This window comes from Bison bison, unplaced genomic scaffold, assembly GCF_000754665.1.
Source record: "Bison bison bison isolate TAMUID 2011002044 unplaced genomic scaffold, Bison_UMD1.0 scf7180017864180, whole genome shotgun sequence".
Lineage (NCBI taxonomy): Eukaryota > Metazoa > Chordata > Mammalia > Artiodactyla > Bovidae > Bison > Bison bison.
In genome coordinates this window covers 12,776,456-12,790,983 of record NW_011494752.1, presented here as the reverse complement: position 1 = coordinate 12,790,983, position 14,528 = coordinate 12,776,456, and the positions used below count along the sequence as shown (strand labels likewise).

The following is a 14,528-nucleotide window of genomic DNA, read 5'->3' as shown; positions in this document are numbered from 1 at the left end:
TGGTTCTGTTGCACTGAGCAGGGCCTTTGATGAGAACACCTAACATATGCCTTAAATCAGTTAATTAATTAAAAAAATTTTTTTTTAATTGGAGGATAATTGCTTTACCATATTGTGTTGGTCTCTGCCATACATCAACATGAATCAGCCATAGATATACATATGTCTCCTTCGTCTTGAACCTCCCTCCCACCTCCCACCCCATCATACCCCTCTAGGTTGTCACAGAGCATCTGATTTGAGCTCTCTGCATCATGCAGCAAATTCCCACTGGCTGTCTATTTTATACACAGCAGTGTGTATGTTTCCCTGCTGCTCTCTCACTTTGCCCCACCCTCTCTTTCACCCACTGTGTCCATAAGTCTATTCTCTATATCAGCCTTTGTCTCTCAGAGCATCTCACAAGCTCCATTGTTATCTCCTCCAAGTGTATCATTTTTAATGGCAAAAGGTCTAAACTTACCAGAGAGAAAAAAAAAAAAAGTCAGTGATTTGAGGTAACTCTGGCTTACCATCCTACCTCACACTGAATCCAGTAAGACCTTCCTGGAAATTCTACTGCATAGCCTTCATATGGTCACCTTTCCGCTCCCAGAAATACCCGCTTCATGCTTCTCCTCTCTCTCCAAGCTTGCCACCCAGCCTCCGTGGATGACCACACTCACTACCTGCATCTCTAACTTCCACGTCTATACAACTTACCTGCCTCCCTGTGCCTCCCCCCACCACATCTTCCCTGAGGCTTAACCACCCACCAGCATCTTTGCATCTATTCTTTCCGCCTCTGAAATCTCACTTCACCTGTTAATCCCTCCTGATCACTTCCTTCACATCAATATTTAAACTTGCATGAATTTACCTAGTGATAGTGAAAGTCGCTGAGTCATGTCCGACTCTTTGTGGCCCCATGGACTATACAGTTCATGAAATTCTCCAGGCCAGAATACTGGAGTGGGTAGCCTTTCCTTTCTCCAGGGGATCTTCCCAACCCAGGGATCGAACCCAGGTCTCCCTCGTTGCAGGTGGATTCTTTACCAGCTGAGCCACCAGGGAAGCCCAAGAATACTGGAGAGGGTAGCCTATCCCTTCTCCAGAGGATCTACCCGGCCCAGGAATAGAACCGGAGTCTCTTGCATTGCAGGCGGATTCTTTACCAACTAAGCTATCTGTGTTCAAAAATACCATTTTCTGACTGCTGCTCTGTCTCCCTCTGTGTTACTAGATTCTCTCCCCAGTTTCCAGTTCCCCATCTCCCACTCACTCCTCCAGCCACAGTGATTAGGTTTCTGTCTCCCCCACTTTACTGTTCTTACTCAAACAGCTGTATCTTTACTGTGACGTCCTGCAGACCCCATTGGGTCACCATCTTTCTTCTGCTCCGTACACACTTGATGTGGTTGCCTGCTCTGTCCTGGAAGTCCTGGCTTTCTGGGTACCATACAGCCTTGATTTCCTCCTACCTGTTTGACCATCTCTGTGGTCTCTCCTTCCTGTTCTACTTCCACAGACATGGTATCCCTTAGGGATTTGTCCTCAGCTCTTTTATCTTCTCAGTTTCTACCAGTGGGTCTAATATTTTTTTAACCTCTCAAACACATGAGTGATTGGGCACATCCCAGCTCAGCTTCACAACACGCTCCCCTGCCTGAGCCCTCTCTCACCTGTGGCTTCTGATTGTCCCAGGTATGATCGAAACAAACTGTCCCTGAAGGAGGTCATGAACGTCCAGTATGTTTCCTGCATGAACCCCACCGCGGGCAGCTTCACCATCAACCCCCGGCTTCAGGTATGGGGGGAACTGTGACCTTGAAGTCCTAAACATCACCTTCCAGACCAGATGTTACTGGTCTCTGTGGGAAAATTGGCTCTCCACCCATCCAGCCTCTTTACATGGTAAATCATACAGGATGTGGACTTGCGTTTCCAGGAAGACAAAAAAACGCCTCAACCCAGACCCCCTGAAGCTTTGTTTTCTTTTTTTTATAATTAACGTTCATTGGAGAATAGTCGATTTGCAGTGTTGTGTTTCTGCTGTACAGCAAAGTGAATCAGTTATATGTGTATATATACACACACACACACACACACATCCATCCTTTTTAAAATTCTTTTCCCATATAGGTCATTACAGAGTATTGAGTAGATTTCCCTGTGCTATACAGTAGGTTCTTATTATCTTCTTTATATATTGGAGTGTGTGTATGTCAGTCCCAGTCTTCCAATTTATACCTCCCTCCCGTTCCCCCCTCGGTAACCATGAGTTTGTTTTCTACATCTGTGACTCTTATTTCTGTTTTGTAAATAAGTTCGTTTGTACCACTTTTTAAAGAAGCTTTTCGAGCCAGATGGAATCATAGGGTTAGTCTAATTCAACTTGGCCTTCAGAATGAGAGAACGTCAGAGGGGTGAATGACCCTGCCAAGGTCACATGCATTCTCAGTATCACGATCAGATTTGGACCCGGAGTCCAGGTTCCCTTCTCTTTCTGCTATGCCACACTGACATCTTTGACCAGAGGTCCAAAGCCCTTCATTCATTCTAGGCTCAACTAAGTTTGGGTTTAATGTGAGAAGTGTGGCCAGAATGTAGAATTCAAAGCCCTTCTAAGAATTCTTGACCACCTTATCCAAATCCAGAAGAGGTGATTTCTGTTCTGTGACCACAGAGGGTAACTCGTGGCCTCCTCCCTGTGGCTCTATTTTCCCGAGCAGCGTCACTTCAGCGTGCTCACCCTCTCCTTCCCGGGAGCAGACGCCCTGTCCTCCATCTACAGCGCCATCCTGACTCAGCACTTCAAGCTGGGGAGCTTCCCGGCAGCGCTGCACAAGAGCGTCCCCCAGCTGCTCCATCTGGCCCTCACCTTCCACCAGAAAATCGCCACCACGTTCCTTCCCACAGCGATCAAATTCCACTACATCTTCAACCTCAGGGACTTCGCCAACATTTTCCAGGTGAGTCCGACCTCTCCGAGACACCTTTGGAGGCTTGACAATGACCCTGTTCCCTCCATCCTTGGCCAAACTCTTTGACAAAGGCAGGGTTCTTATGGGGTGATGAACATATAAGTATACAGAGTACCGTGGGATCTGTGTGGGTCTATTCAAGAGAACAGAGTTCCGGGGCTTCCCTGGTGACTCAGTGGTAAAGAAGCCACCTACCAATGCAGGAGACACATCGATCCCTGGTCTGGGAAGATCCCACATGCCTCAGAGCAGCTAAGCCCATGCACCACAACTGTTGAGCCCAGGTGCCACAGCTACTGAAGGCTGAGTGCCCTACAGCCTGTGCTCCAAAACAAGAGAAGCCACCGCAATGAGAAGCCCAAGCACCTCTACTAGAGAGTAGCCTCTACTCTCTGCAACTAAAGAAAAAGCCCTTGTAGTGACCAACACCCAGCACAGCCAACATTTTTTAAAATATAGAATTCTATTAGTCGATCGAGTTACTTCTCAGTAAGCCGGATGCATTTTTTGAGTTGGTTCCTTCAAGCTGAATGTGGCTCAGCATTTCAAAGATAATGTTATGTAATGATTTCAGCCTAGGAAAAGAGAGTGGCATGGAAGAAAGATAAAAATATTTTGCACGTCCTGTTGGTCCACCCATCTTTCTTGAGTTGCAAGAGAACGTCCCCCACACCATGCAGGAGGGCTCTGCCTCCTATAGAAGCCATGTGGTGCTACTCCTAAGACACCATCCTCCAGCCTCTGGGATGCCTCAGTCCTAGAAACTCTGGGTTATTTCCCAGGTCAAAACCATTTCAAAATAGTGATGCTCTTCTAACTAGGGATGGCCTGTGTCTGCCTGGTGCTTCCAATCGCTCGGCTCCTCACTATCAAAACCTCCAGAGGGCAGTGCAGCAAACCCGGCCCCTTCTTCCCCTTGCTCAGGTAACCCGTCCTCACATCATGGGTCCATAATCCTCCCATCCTGGAGGAGAATCTGCAGAAACTACTTCTCAGAGGGACCCCTCTCCAGGACAGCTCTGAGCCATTTTTGAGGGAAAGTGCCTTTTATACCAAGCAGAGGCCACACCTGTAGGGAAATGTCAACTTGACCAGGGAGCAAGGCTTGACCCTCCACGGGGAGCACATTGATAATTACCAGGGTGAAGAGCCGACTCATTGGAAAAGACCCTGGTGCTGGAAAGGACTGAAGGCAAAAGGAGCAGTGGGTGGCAGAGGATAAGATGGTTAGATAGCATCACCAACTCAATGGACATGAATTTGAGCAAACTCCAGGAGACAGTGGAGGACAGGAGAGCCTGGTGGGCTATAGTCTACGAGGTTGCAAAGAGATGGACATGACTTAGTGACTGAGCAACAGCAACACTCAGGGCACTACCTGTGCAGGTAGGACTCTGGGAAACCTCAGACTAGCAAAAGTCCAGGCACTGAGGCCATAGGGCTTGCGGGTTCCGTGGTCGTAAGGAGCAGAAACCCACTGAACATTAGTTCAGTGATCTGAGAGCAGCGTTCCCAAAAGGCTCACCCAGAGGGTGGACCACTGAGCCCCACAGCCAGGCCAAGTCTCTGAGAGCACGTGTGACCTGACCCAGGATGGCGCTCCTGGATCAGGTGCCTCCAAACATTCACTTATTAACTTATAAATGAGGAAACAGACCCACAGAGCTTACACTGATTTGCCTAAGAGCACACAGCCAGCCAGGGAAGGAACTGGACTAGAACCTAGGTCTTCAGGTCCCCCTTCCAATATGCCATTCTGTCCTCATCCATCCTTTTGATGAAACAGCCTAAGACAGTTAAGGCATCAAGTAGGACCCAGCCCCGTGCCCCTCAGACCTGGACAGTGGCAATGTCTGTGCATCTCCACCCTCACCTCCCATTTATCAAGTATTCATTGAGAAAGACTTTTAAAAATTTTGTTTATGTATGTATTTATTTTTGGCTGCTCTGGGTCTTCATGGCTGCACTCGGGCTTCCTCTAGTGGTGGCAAGCGGGGGCTACTCTCTGGTTGCGGTGCACGGGCTTCTTGTTGCGGTGGCTTCTCTTGTTGCTGAGCACAGGCTCTGAGCACAGGCTCAGTTGTTGTGGTGCACAGGCTTAGTTGCCCCATAGCACAGGGGGTCTTCCTGGACCAAGGATTGAATTTGTGTCTTCTGCTTTGGCAGGTGGATTCTTAACCACTGGACTACCAGGGAAGGCACTTTTTTATTTTTTAATCACACCAGCCATCTCTTAAATCTTACTGGAGTGGGATGAGACAGAGGTGTCACCGTCTGCATTTTCCAAATGAACAAAAAGGAGTTAAGTCGTTAGATCAAATTCCCACTGCTCATAGTGGCAGAATGAAAGGGAAAAGAGGCATCAGGTCTCCCTCACACGATGCCCTGAGCCGGCTCCTGCCTGGACAGCAGCTTGTCACCTGTGCAACCTGAAATTCATACTCACGACAGCCCTTTGGGATACACATTATTATCCCAATTTAACAGAGGCTGGGAAACGTTGCCAGCTCATAGATGACAGCGTGAATGCTCGGGGAGGTAGAAGAGTACGCACGGTGTCGGTGGAATAACAAGTAGGTGGGAGCAGGCCTTGTAGGTGTCACCAAGCCACAAGATCGGGGAGGGAACTTTGAGATCAGAGAGGATCTTTGTAAAAGGTCCAGCTTCAGTCTGTAATAAAGCTGGCATTTATTGAGCCAGTCCTATGCCCTCTGCATCTGTTAGCTAATGATTTAATCCTCAAGACAACCATTTCAGGTACAACACTGATCACTTCCAATTTGGAAATGACAAAACTGTGTCACAGACAAGTCAGTAGCTCGAGTATGTTCGCATAACTGCCAAGCAGAAGCCTCGTACCCCAGATGAGTGGGGAGGTCAGCTCTCTTGTGTGGGGATTCAGGCTGCCAAGGTGTCCTGAGGAAGGAGGGTCCCAGTCCAGCCTGTGTTAGCTCCTCCCTAGTCAGGGAGGAACTAGGAGGAGAGGTATGGTGTGGGGCTAAGTCTGGTTCTTTTCCAGACTCAGCCAGCCTGAGTAGCAACCCCCGGGCTCTGTGTCCCAGCCCGACCTCTGCAGCCTGCCATCTGTCAGCTCCCAGCCCCAAATGTGGGAAGTGCACCCCCACTGGAGAACCTGCCTCCGTCCATCGACACAGCCCCTCACCCTCCTCCTCCAGAACAGAGTTTTGAGCCCACAGCTTGGCTACAGCCTCCCCCTCCCTCCCCTTTCCCAGCCTGCTTGCCTAAAGGCCTGACAGGAGAGCTGTAAGGAGGGTTGAATGCCCGCAAGGAGACAGGTGCTGTCTGGAGAACACGCCGTTTTCCTCCATCCAGCTTGATCCAAGCTTCCATCATTCAGCCCTTCTCTGCGCTTCACTCACTCTGTCCAGGATCCGGACATCAGGACAGAACTTGATCGTGCTCTGAGCAGAAATCATTAAGCATTCCCATCTCAGTGCTACACAAAACTGTCTGAGTTGGTGCAAACTTTGCCCTTGACACACTCTCATCGACTCAGCCCTTAATTGTCAGTCAGCCTGAGCATCTGGCTGTAATGGGGCTTGTAAACTTCAGCTGATGGCTCTCCTCGCTCCCAGGGTCAGCACTGGTGGTGGGGCTCCTTCTCTGCTGTCCACACCTCACACAGGGCTGGTACCCAGGAAATCCAGGAAGCAGGCAGGGGCCAAACGGACCCAATGAGATTTCTGTCTTTCTCTAAAATAAACTTTTTTAAAAGTCTCACATCCAAGCCGAAAAGCGCCGAAGTCATGAACACACATCTCAGTTAATTGTCACAAAATCATCACAGCTACATAACCATAACTCAAGTCAAGAACTACTTTCCCAATAAATACATTTTTTAAAAAAGAAGTACATTGCCAGCATCCCTGAAACCCCTTGTTTTTCTTCCTTCTGTTCACTCTTTAAGAAAAAAAATGAAGCTTTTCTTTTCATTGTACTTCCCTATTTATTTGGCTGCAGTGGGTCTTTGTTGCTGCATGCAGGCTTTCTCTAGTTGAAGTGCCGCGACTTCCCATTGTGGTGGCTTCTCTTGTTGTGGTTCGTGAGCTCCAAGTTGCACGGGCTTCAGTAGTTGTGGCTCCTGAACTCTAGAGCATGGGGTCTGTAGTTGCGGCAAACCAGCTTAGTTGACCCGTGGCATGTGGGATCTTCCCAGAACAGAGACAGAACCTGTGACTCCTGCTTTGGCAGATGGATTCTTAACCACTGGGCCACCAGGGAAGTCCTCCACTCACTCTTTCTTCTCCTCTCAGAGCTAAAGTACTGTCTGGACTTTAGCCCCATACGTTATTTCAGCCTATTTGGGGACTTTATATGCAAATTGTATGGAAAATACACTTGTGTACTTTTGTTCAATATTATGTTTGCACCTATATACACAATCATGCCATTGGTAAAAATGAATCATAGTAACAATTCCTTTCTTTCTGACCCTTAAGTCTTCCCATTGCTTTTTCTTACCTGCCGCCTCAAGGAAGAGACATAGTGAGAGTGGCCTTGCACAGCATTCCTAATTTTAAGGGCAAGTGTTTACAATAGTTGGCTGTTAAGTGTGATGCTTACTATAGATTTTCGTGGATGCTCTTTACCAGTTTAAGAAAATTTCTTTCCGTTTATAGTTTACTAAGAGATTTTTTTTTATCATGAATATATGTTGAAACTTAAATGATTTTTCTATATCTGTTGAAATCACTGTATCTATCTTTTTCTCTTTTTTTTGTGGAAATGGGATAAATTACATTGATTATTTTTTATTAATCAACCCAACTGAGTTGTTAACATGGTGAAGTTACTTTATTTTCTGGATTCCATTCATTATTTTTTTCTCTATAATGTTTGCACTTATATTAATATGATTTTCTTATCATTTTTCTTTCTTCCAGTGTTCTAAGGTTATGAAGTCCTCATAAAATGCATTGGGAACCGTTTCCTCTATTTCTACTCTCAGGAAGATTTTTTAAGACACTGTATTGTACCTTCATTAAACGTCAGAAGAGTTTAGTGATGAAACCATCTGGAGGTTTTTTGTGAAAGATTTTCCATTATAAATTCCATTTTTTAAATACGTATTAGGCAATTCACATTTTATCCTTCTTTTTGCATCAGTTGTGGTCAGATGTCAGTGTCATCAGCTTCTAATTTATTAGCATAAAATTGTTTACAGTATCCTGTTGTTATCTTTTAAGTATCTGTTTTGTCTGACATGTGCTCTCTTTTTTTGTTCTGGCTATTGATTATGTGTACCTTCTCTGTTTTTCTCTTTTTATCTTCAATCAGCCCTGCTAGAGACTAGGGCTAATTGTGCTAGTCTTTTCCAAAGAAACTGAAAAAGAGACGTATGTCAATATTATGTGTTTGATTTTATTGGTTATCTCTATTTGATACATTTTTGTATACAAATTTATTAAAATTTGCTCTTTTCTTTATAATCTCTGTCTTCCTCTTACTCTAGGATCGAGATGAGTTTGTTCTTGTTCTTCTATCTTCTTGACATGGCTACTTAGATCATTAATTGTCAGCCTTTCACCTCTTGTTATGACCCGATCTTCATGCCATGCAGGTGAATCTGAGCATCATTCTGTCTGTAGCGAAAGTGTTAGTTGCTCAGTTGTGTCTTGACTCTGTGACCCCATGGACTGTAGTCCACCAGGCTCCTCTGTCCATGCATTTCTTCAGGCAAGAATACTGGAGTGGGTAGTCATTCCCTTCTCCAGGGGAGTCTTCCCAACCCAGGGATCAAACCCAAGTTTCCCTCGTTGCAGGCAGATTCTTTATTATCTGAGCCACCGGGGAAGCCCATTCTGTCTGTAATGACGTACAATTAAAGGACTCCTTTTCTTGTAAGATAAGACAGAAGTCAGTGAGGGCAAAGAAGGCATCGATGAGCTTTAAGTTATAGGATTTGAAATTGTCAAGAGGCTCTGACCTCAGTGGTGTCCATTTTTCCATAAAGGAGGTTGGAGCACTGGCTAATAGTAACAGGGAAGTGATGGACATTTGAAAAGAATAGTAAATATTTAGAATGATCCCTGAGGTGTATAGGAAGGAGAACTTACTAGAGGTGAATAACTAGATTGCTGACCTGTAAAAGTTAGCTATATTCCTTCCAGCCCTCTGTTGTCCTTCTGATTTGAATTAACAGTCATCACCCAGATTAGCTTTCAAAATGGCACTTGTAGAGTTGAAATACAGCCAAGAAGCCACCTCACCCATTTCTGTGGTGATTTGGAAAGTAGTGGTTGAAATTCCAGGATCTCAGGTCAGGCAGACCTGGCTTCAAAGCTGTGTGGTTTTGAACTAAGGCCACTTATTACCCTATACTGTAGAGCACGCTTGCTTTCTTTCTGAATCTCACCCTTCACCTTATGCTGAATAACTATTGTAAAAATTACTTTGTAGGTTCATCACTGTGGTTAAGTGAGCTTTGTCTGGCAGAACATCTAGTTCAGTGCCTATTGCATAACTGGCTTCCATCAATAGTAACTGTTGAAGTTTTAAGTTGCTATTTATGTTATTATTTTTTTTTTTTTTTGCTGTTTTTTCTCCTTACAGGGTATTCTCTTCTCCTCCGTGGAATGTGTGAAGTCCTCACAGGACCTAGTAAATCTCTATCTGCACGAATCGAATCGGGTTTATCGGGATAAGATGGTGGAAGAGAAGGACCTTGATCTTTTTGATAAGATCCAGGTAGACGTGGTCAAGAAAATTTTTGATGTGAGTATTGCCCTGTGAATTTCTGCTTACATCTGAAAAAGAATGGTGATTATGCAAGGATCACCAAAATGATAAAAATCCAGCCCTTAAATTGAAGAAAATCATATTTAGATAAAGAAAGTCTGTCCTTAGTGTGACAAAGTGGAAAATTCTGGGGCAAGAAGAGATACAAATTAACCATAGAATCTCAGTCTTGTGAGGCCTGTGAAGACCATCTGACCATATCCTTGTCCTTTCCCCAAATTGGTCATCCCAGCTGACACACCAGCATCCTTGGAAATTCAGAGTCTCGTCTCTGCAGAGCCAGCCACTTTGGAACTGCTATTGGCTGGAAATTTGGAACAAGTCTGAAACTTGGAACATTTGAAACAACTCTAGAGAGTGAAGATTTATTTAAATAGTGATTTAAAATGTATTTCCTGGGTTATGCCCCTGCTGTTGAACAGCATGCTGATCACCCTCTTCCCAAGTGAGTCCTCCAGTCTGAACCTTAGAAGGAAAGAGTGGCAGGTGGGAACAATTGCTCAAGCTGACATAAACTCCTCCTGATGCATTAGAAAGCCTGTTCTTTCTTGGACTCAACTTTCATAACAATCTCCACCTCTCAAAATCTCAAGTATTTGGGTTTTGATAAGTAAACAATTCCTTTCTGGATTAAAAAAAGAATAGCTGTCGCTTTGAAACTTCAAGGATGGCTTGGTAGTGACGAGACAAAGACCCCCTGTCTTTTAAGTCAGGTGAATGGTACTGGGTATTTTATTTTCTTATACATAATAAGGTTTGTCTCCACTCTGTGTGGGAGCAGACCCAAGAGTCGGTCAGGAGGGTCCTTGCCCCTGTGTCTCATCACCAGGACCTTGGAGAGACTGTGGAGCAGACCCAAAGCCTGAACGTGTATTGCCATTTTGCACACGGTATCGGGGAGCCCAAGTACATGCCTGTCCAGTCGTGGGAACTTCTGACCCAGACGCTGGTGGAGGCCCTGGAGAGCCACAACGAAGTCAACACGGTGATGGACCTGGTGCTCTTCGAGGACGCCGTGCGCCACGTGTAAGCGTGCTTCTCTCCTTGCCTTTCTTCAGCTGTCTCCCCTTCCCAGTGTCAGGTCTCACTGGGGCATTTGAGGACACCTAGATAAAATCGGGAAAGCAGTGACTGCTTCTGCCGTGAAGGTCGAGATGGCAGCTGGTAGAGCAGCTTCTGCCACTGACCTTGGGGGGCAGTGTCGTGTTAGACTCTGGAGGAACAGGATTTGTGCACATGGTTGCCATTCACAATCCTGGTCCTGACCACAGTGACACCAGGGGAGAATGGGAGGTCATCAAATAAGGCAGCAGAAGGGCTGAGGACCTGTATTCCCAACCCACCCTAGTCCAGTGAGATTGAAAGTTTTAAGTGCACACATTTCAAAAATTAACTGTCCTTTTAAGTCTTGCTCCTGTCAAGTGAATGGGCTTCCCAGGTGGCTCAGTGGTAAAGAATCACCTGCCAATGCAGGAGACACAGGCTCCATCCCTGGGTCGAGAAGATCCCCTGGAGAAGGAAATGCAACCCACTCCAGTATCCTTGCCTGGGAAATTCCATGAACAGAGGAGCCTGGTGGGCTACAGTCCGTGGGGTCACAAAGAATCAGACATGACTTAGTGACTGAGCATGCCCTAAGCACACAGGCTATCAAGTGAACCATGGAGAATGGTCTCCAAACCTCCCAGACAGTATGTACTGACACCTGAGCTGCATTTACCACCCTTCCTGCCTTCTACAATCACTCCACCCTGCCCCCTGCTGCCCAGGGTCTCCAACAGCAAAATCCACTTGGTCTTCCACTTCCGAATTCTTACTGAAACCTAACTGATCCCTGGGTTAAGGAAAGTGTGTTTTTTCTTCCCCCTTCTATATGCCCCAGGGCCTAGAAAGAGGTAGGGACCCTCCTTCTCCCCTCACTCCATGCTGGTGACATTTCTCTGCACCAAACAATATAGTGAGAAGCACAGGTAACTAAGCTTACGGGCACCACTGCACACAGCGCCCAGGATGGAGTCTGTACACACTTTCCCAGGAACCCACAGGCCCGGCTGAGAGCCAGGCCCCAATTCAGGTCCTCATCCTGCCACTGACGGGTAGTAGTACTGTGCAAAGGACACAACTGCTCCAAGCCTCGGTTTGCTCCTCCAGAAAGTAAGGATTTTTGAGGGTCCTGCCTGTCGAGGGCTTTGCGCTGCATAAGAGTCCCTGAGATTAGAGTCTTTGTCTTTTCAATGTTGTTTTCTTTCCCTCAAAGCACCTTTTCTCTCCTACCAACTTCCTTCACCATTCCAGCACATTCTCATTCTGCTTCTTTGGAAAGCTTTGCACTAGATTGTTCCTCCTGCTTTTGGCATAATCTTTGTCTTTTTCTTTTTTCGTTTGCTCCAATGTATGTTTTTCTGCCTCCTCCTCTTCCTCTTAGAATCACTTCATGTTTATTAACAAAAAAAAAGGAAATTCTCTCATGCCCCTTCTTTTGTACATCTTATTGGTTCTCTCTCTCTCTCTCTCTCTCTCTCGTGTGTGTGTGTGTGTGTGTGTGTGTGTGTGTGTATGTGTGTGTCCAGTCTTCAATAAGCCAGTTTCCTCCAGCTGTGCTGCGGTACATCTTCAGCTTTTGTTTTTAATCTCCCAGAAGCTCAGTAATGGGCTTAACTCAGACTGCCTTGGTTTTCTAGCCCAGGCACCCTTTAGAATATTGATCTTCCTTTCAGACTTTGTGATTTAAATGCAGAGTCCTTTGCCCTCATCAGAGGTTGTTAATGAATCCCCCAGCTGGCGTCCGATGCTGACAGTTGCAGACTTCACCATTCTTCTTTGAAAGCTTCAGCTCTAATGATGCATTTCCATTTAGCTATAGAATAGCATGGACCATGCTGAACTGACTTCAGGCCTTCCAGAATAGAGCTGGGTGTTGGGCGGCCCACAGAACCTACTTGAGTTTTTCCTTCCCCTTGCCTGCCTCTCTCCTCATCAGTTCATCCCTTGTTGCTGTTCAGTTGCTCAGTTGTGTCCGACTGTTTGTGACCCCATGGACTGCAGCACTCCAGGCCTCCCTGTCCATCACCGTCATCCTGAGTTTGTTCAAATTCATGTCCATAGAGTCAGTGATGCCATCCAACCATGGCATCGTCCATGGTTGTCATCCCCTTCTCCTCCTGCCCTCAGTCTTTCCCAGCATCAAGGTCTTTTCCAATGAGTTGGCCCTTTGCATCAGGTGGCCAAAGTATTAGAGCCTCAGCATCAGTCCTTCTAATGAATATTCAGCATAGATTTCCTTTAAGATTGACTGGTTTAATCTCCTTACTGTCTTAAGAGTCTCTCAAGAGTCTTTTCCAGCATCACAGTTTGAAAGCATCAATTCTTCGAAGCTCAGTCTTCTTTAAGGTCCAACTCTCACATCCATACATAACTTCTGGAAAAACCATAGCTTTGACTATGCAGACCTTCATTGGCAAAGTGATGTCTCTGCTTTTGAATATGCTGTCTAGGTTTGTCATATCTTTTCTTCCAAGGAGCAAGCGTCTTTTAATTTCATAGCTGCAATCACCATCTGCAGTGATTTTGGAACCCAAGAAAATGAAGTCTGTCACTGTTTCCATTTTTCACCATCTATTTACCATGAAGTGATGGGATCAGATGCCATGATCTTTGTTTTTTGAATGTTGAGTTTTAAGCCAACTTTTTCACTCTCCTCTTTCACCTTCATCAGTTCATCCCTGCACCCCGCCCCTCTTTTTTTGAATCTGAAGAGAGGGCCTGGACATTTTTGCACCACCATCTCTCCTTTTGTCACCGTAGGCAACCCTTTCTCATATAGACACAAAGCAGATGATTCCTTGCAACTTCTTCACCCCCAAATGTGATGCTTAGGATAAGGTCTTGGGTGTTCTGCTTCAATTTAACAAAAACTTCTTGAATCCCTTCAATGCGCTAGCACCATAGAGAAAGTAAGCTGAGAATACACACTCTTCAGATGTCTAGAATCTCTGGTTTAATAATGGATCTGGAGAAGTATACATCTGTCTGATACAAGACAGAATATCAAAACTGAGTAATTATAAATGCAAAAGTAAAATCATAAAATGAGCTAAAGTAGGTCACTGAAAATCTCCTGAATATTTGTTGTATTGTGTGCTCAGTCATGCCCAGCTCTTTGCAACTCCATGGACTGTAGCATGCGAGGCTCTTCTGTCCGTGTGTGTGTGTGTCCAGTCTTCAGTAAGCCAGACTCCTCCAGCTGTACTGTGGTACATCTTCAGCTTTCGTTTACTTGCCTGCAATTTTCCAGGCAAGAATAGTGGAATGGATTGCCATTTCCTTCTTTAGGGGATCTTCCCGATCCAGGGATTGAACTCCAGTCTCTTTCCTCTTCTGCACTGGCACACAGATTCTTTACCACTGGGGCACCTGAAAAGAATATTTAGGGGAATAAAATGTCACTAGATAAATTTAGTGACATACGACCTGTTCACAGTGGCTGCATCACTGTGCTATCCATCCCCAAATATATGGGCTTAACTTCCAAATTCAACTCATACAATCTGACATATTCTTATGCTCCAATATAGTAGACTCAACTTTTGACTACTTCTACCTAAGAAGAAATTAGTGCCACCATAATGGGGTGGTGGAGAAGGCAATGGCACCCCACTCCAGTACTCTTGCCTGGAAAATCCCACGGATGGAGGAGCCTGGTGGGCTGCAGTCCATGGGGTCGATAAGAGTCGGACACGACTGAGCGACTTCACTTTCACTTTTCACTTTCATGCATTGGAGAAGGAAATGGCAACCCACTCCAGT

General features: G+C 45.7%; 1 protein-coding gene across 2 annotated transcripts in view; it reads left to right on the top strand.

Annotated features, from left to right (window-relative positions):
- The window catches only part of DNAH9 (dynein, axonemal, heavy chain 9), a 286,597-nt gene that overhangs the window by 154,018 nt on the left and 118,051 nt on the right, over nucleotides 1-14,528 (top strand). For both annotated transcript variants that reach the window (XM_010843000.1, XM_010842999.1), the window contains 4 exons: nucleotides 1,684-1,786; nucleotides 2,712-2,951; nucleotides 9,537-9,698; nucleotides 10,552-10,748. In XM_010843000.1, the coding sequence (XP_010841302.1) occupies nucleotides 1,684-1,786; nucleotides 2,712-2,951; nucleotides 9,537-9,698; nucleotides 10,552-10,748 (702 nt within the window). The remainder of the gene's footprint in view (nucleotides 1-1,683; nucleotides 1,787-2,711; nucleotides 2,952-9,536; nucleotides 9,699-10,551; nucleotides 10,749-14,528) is intronic.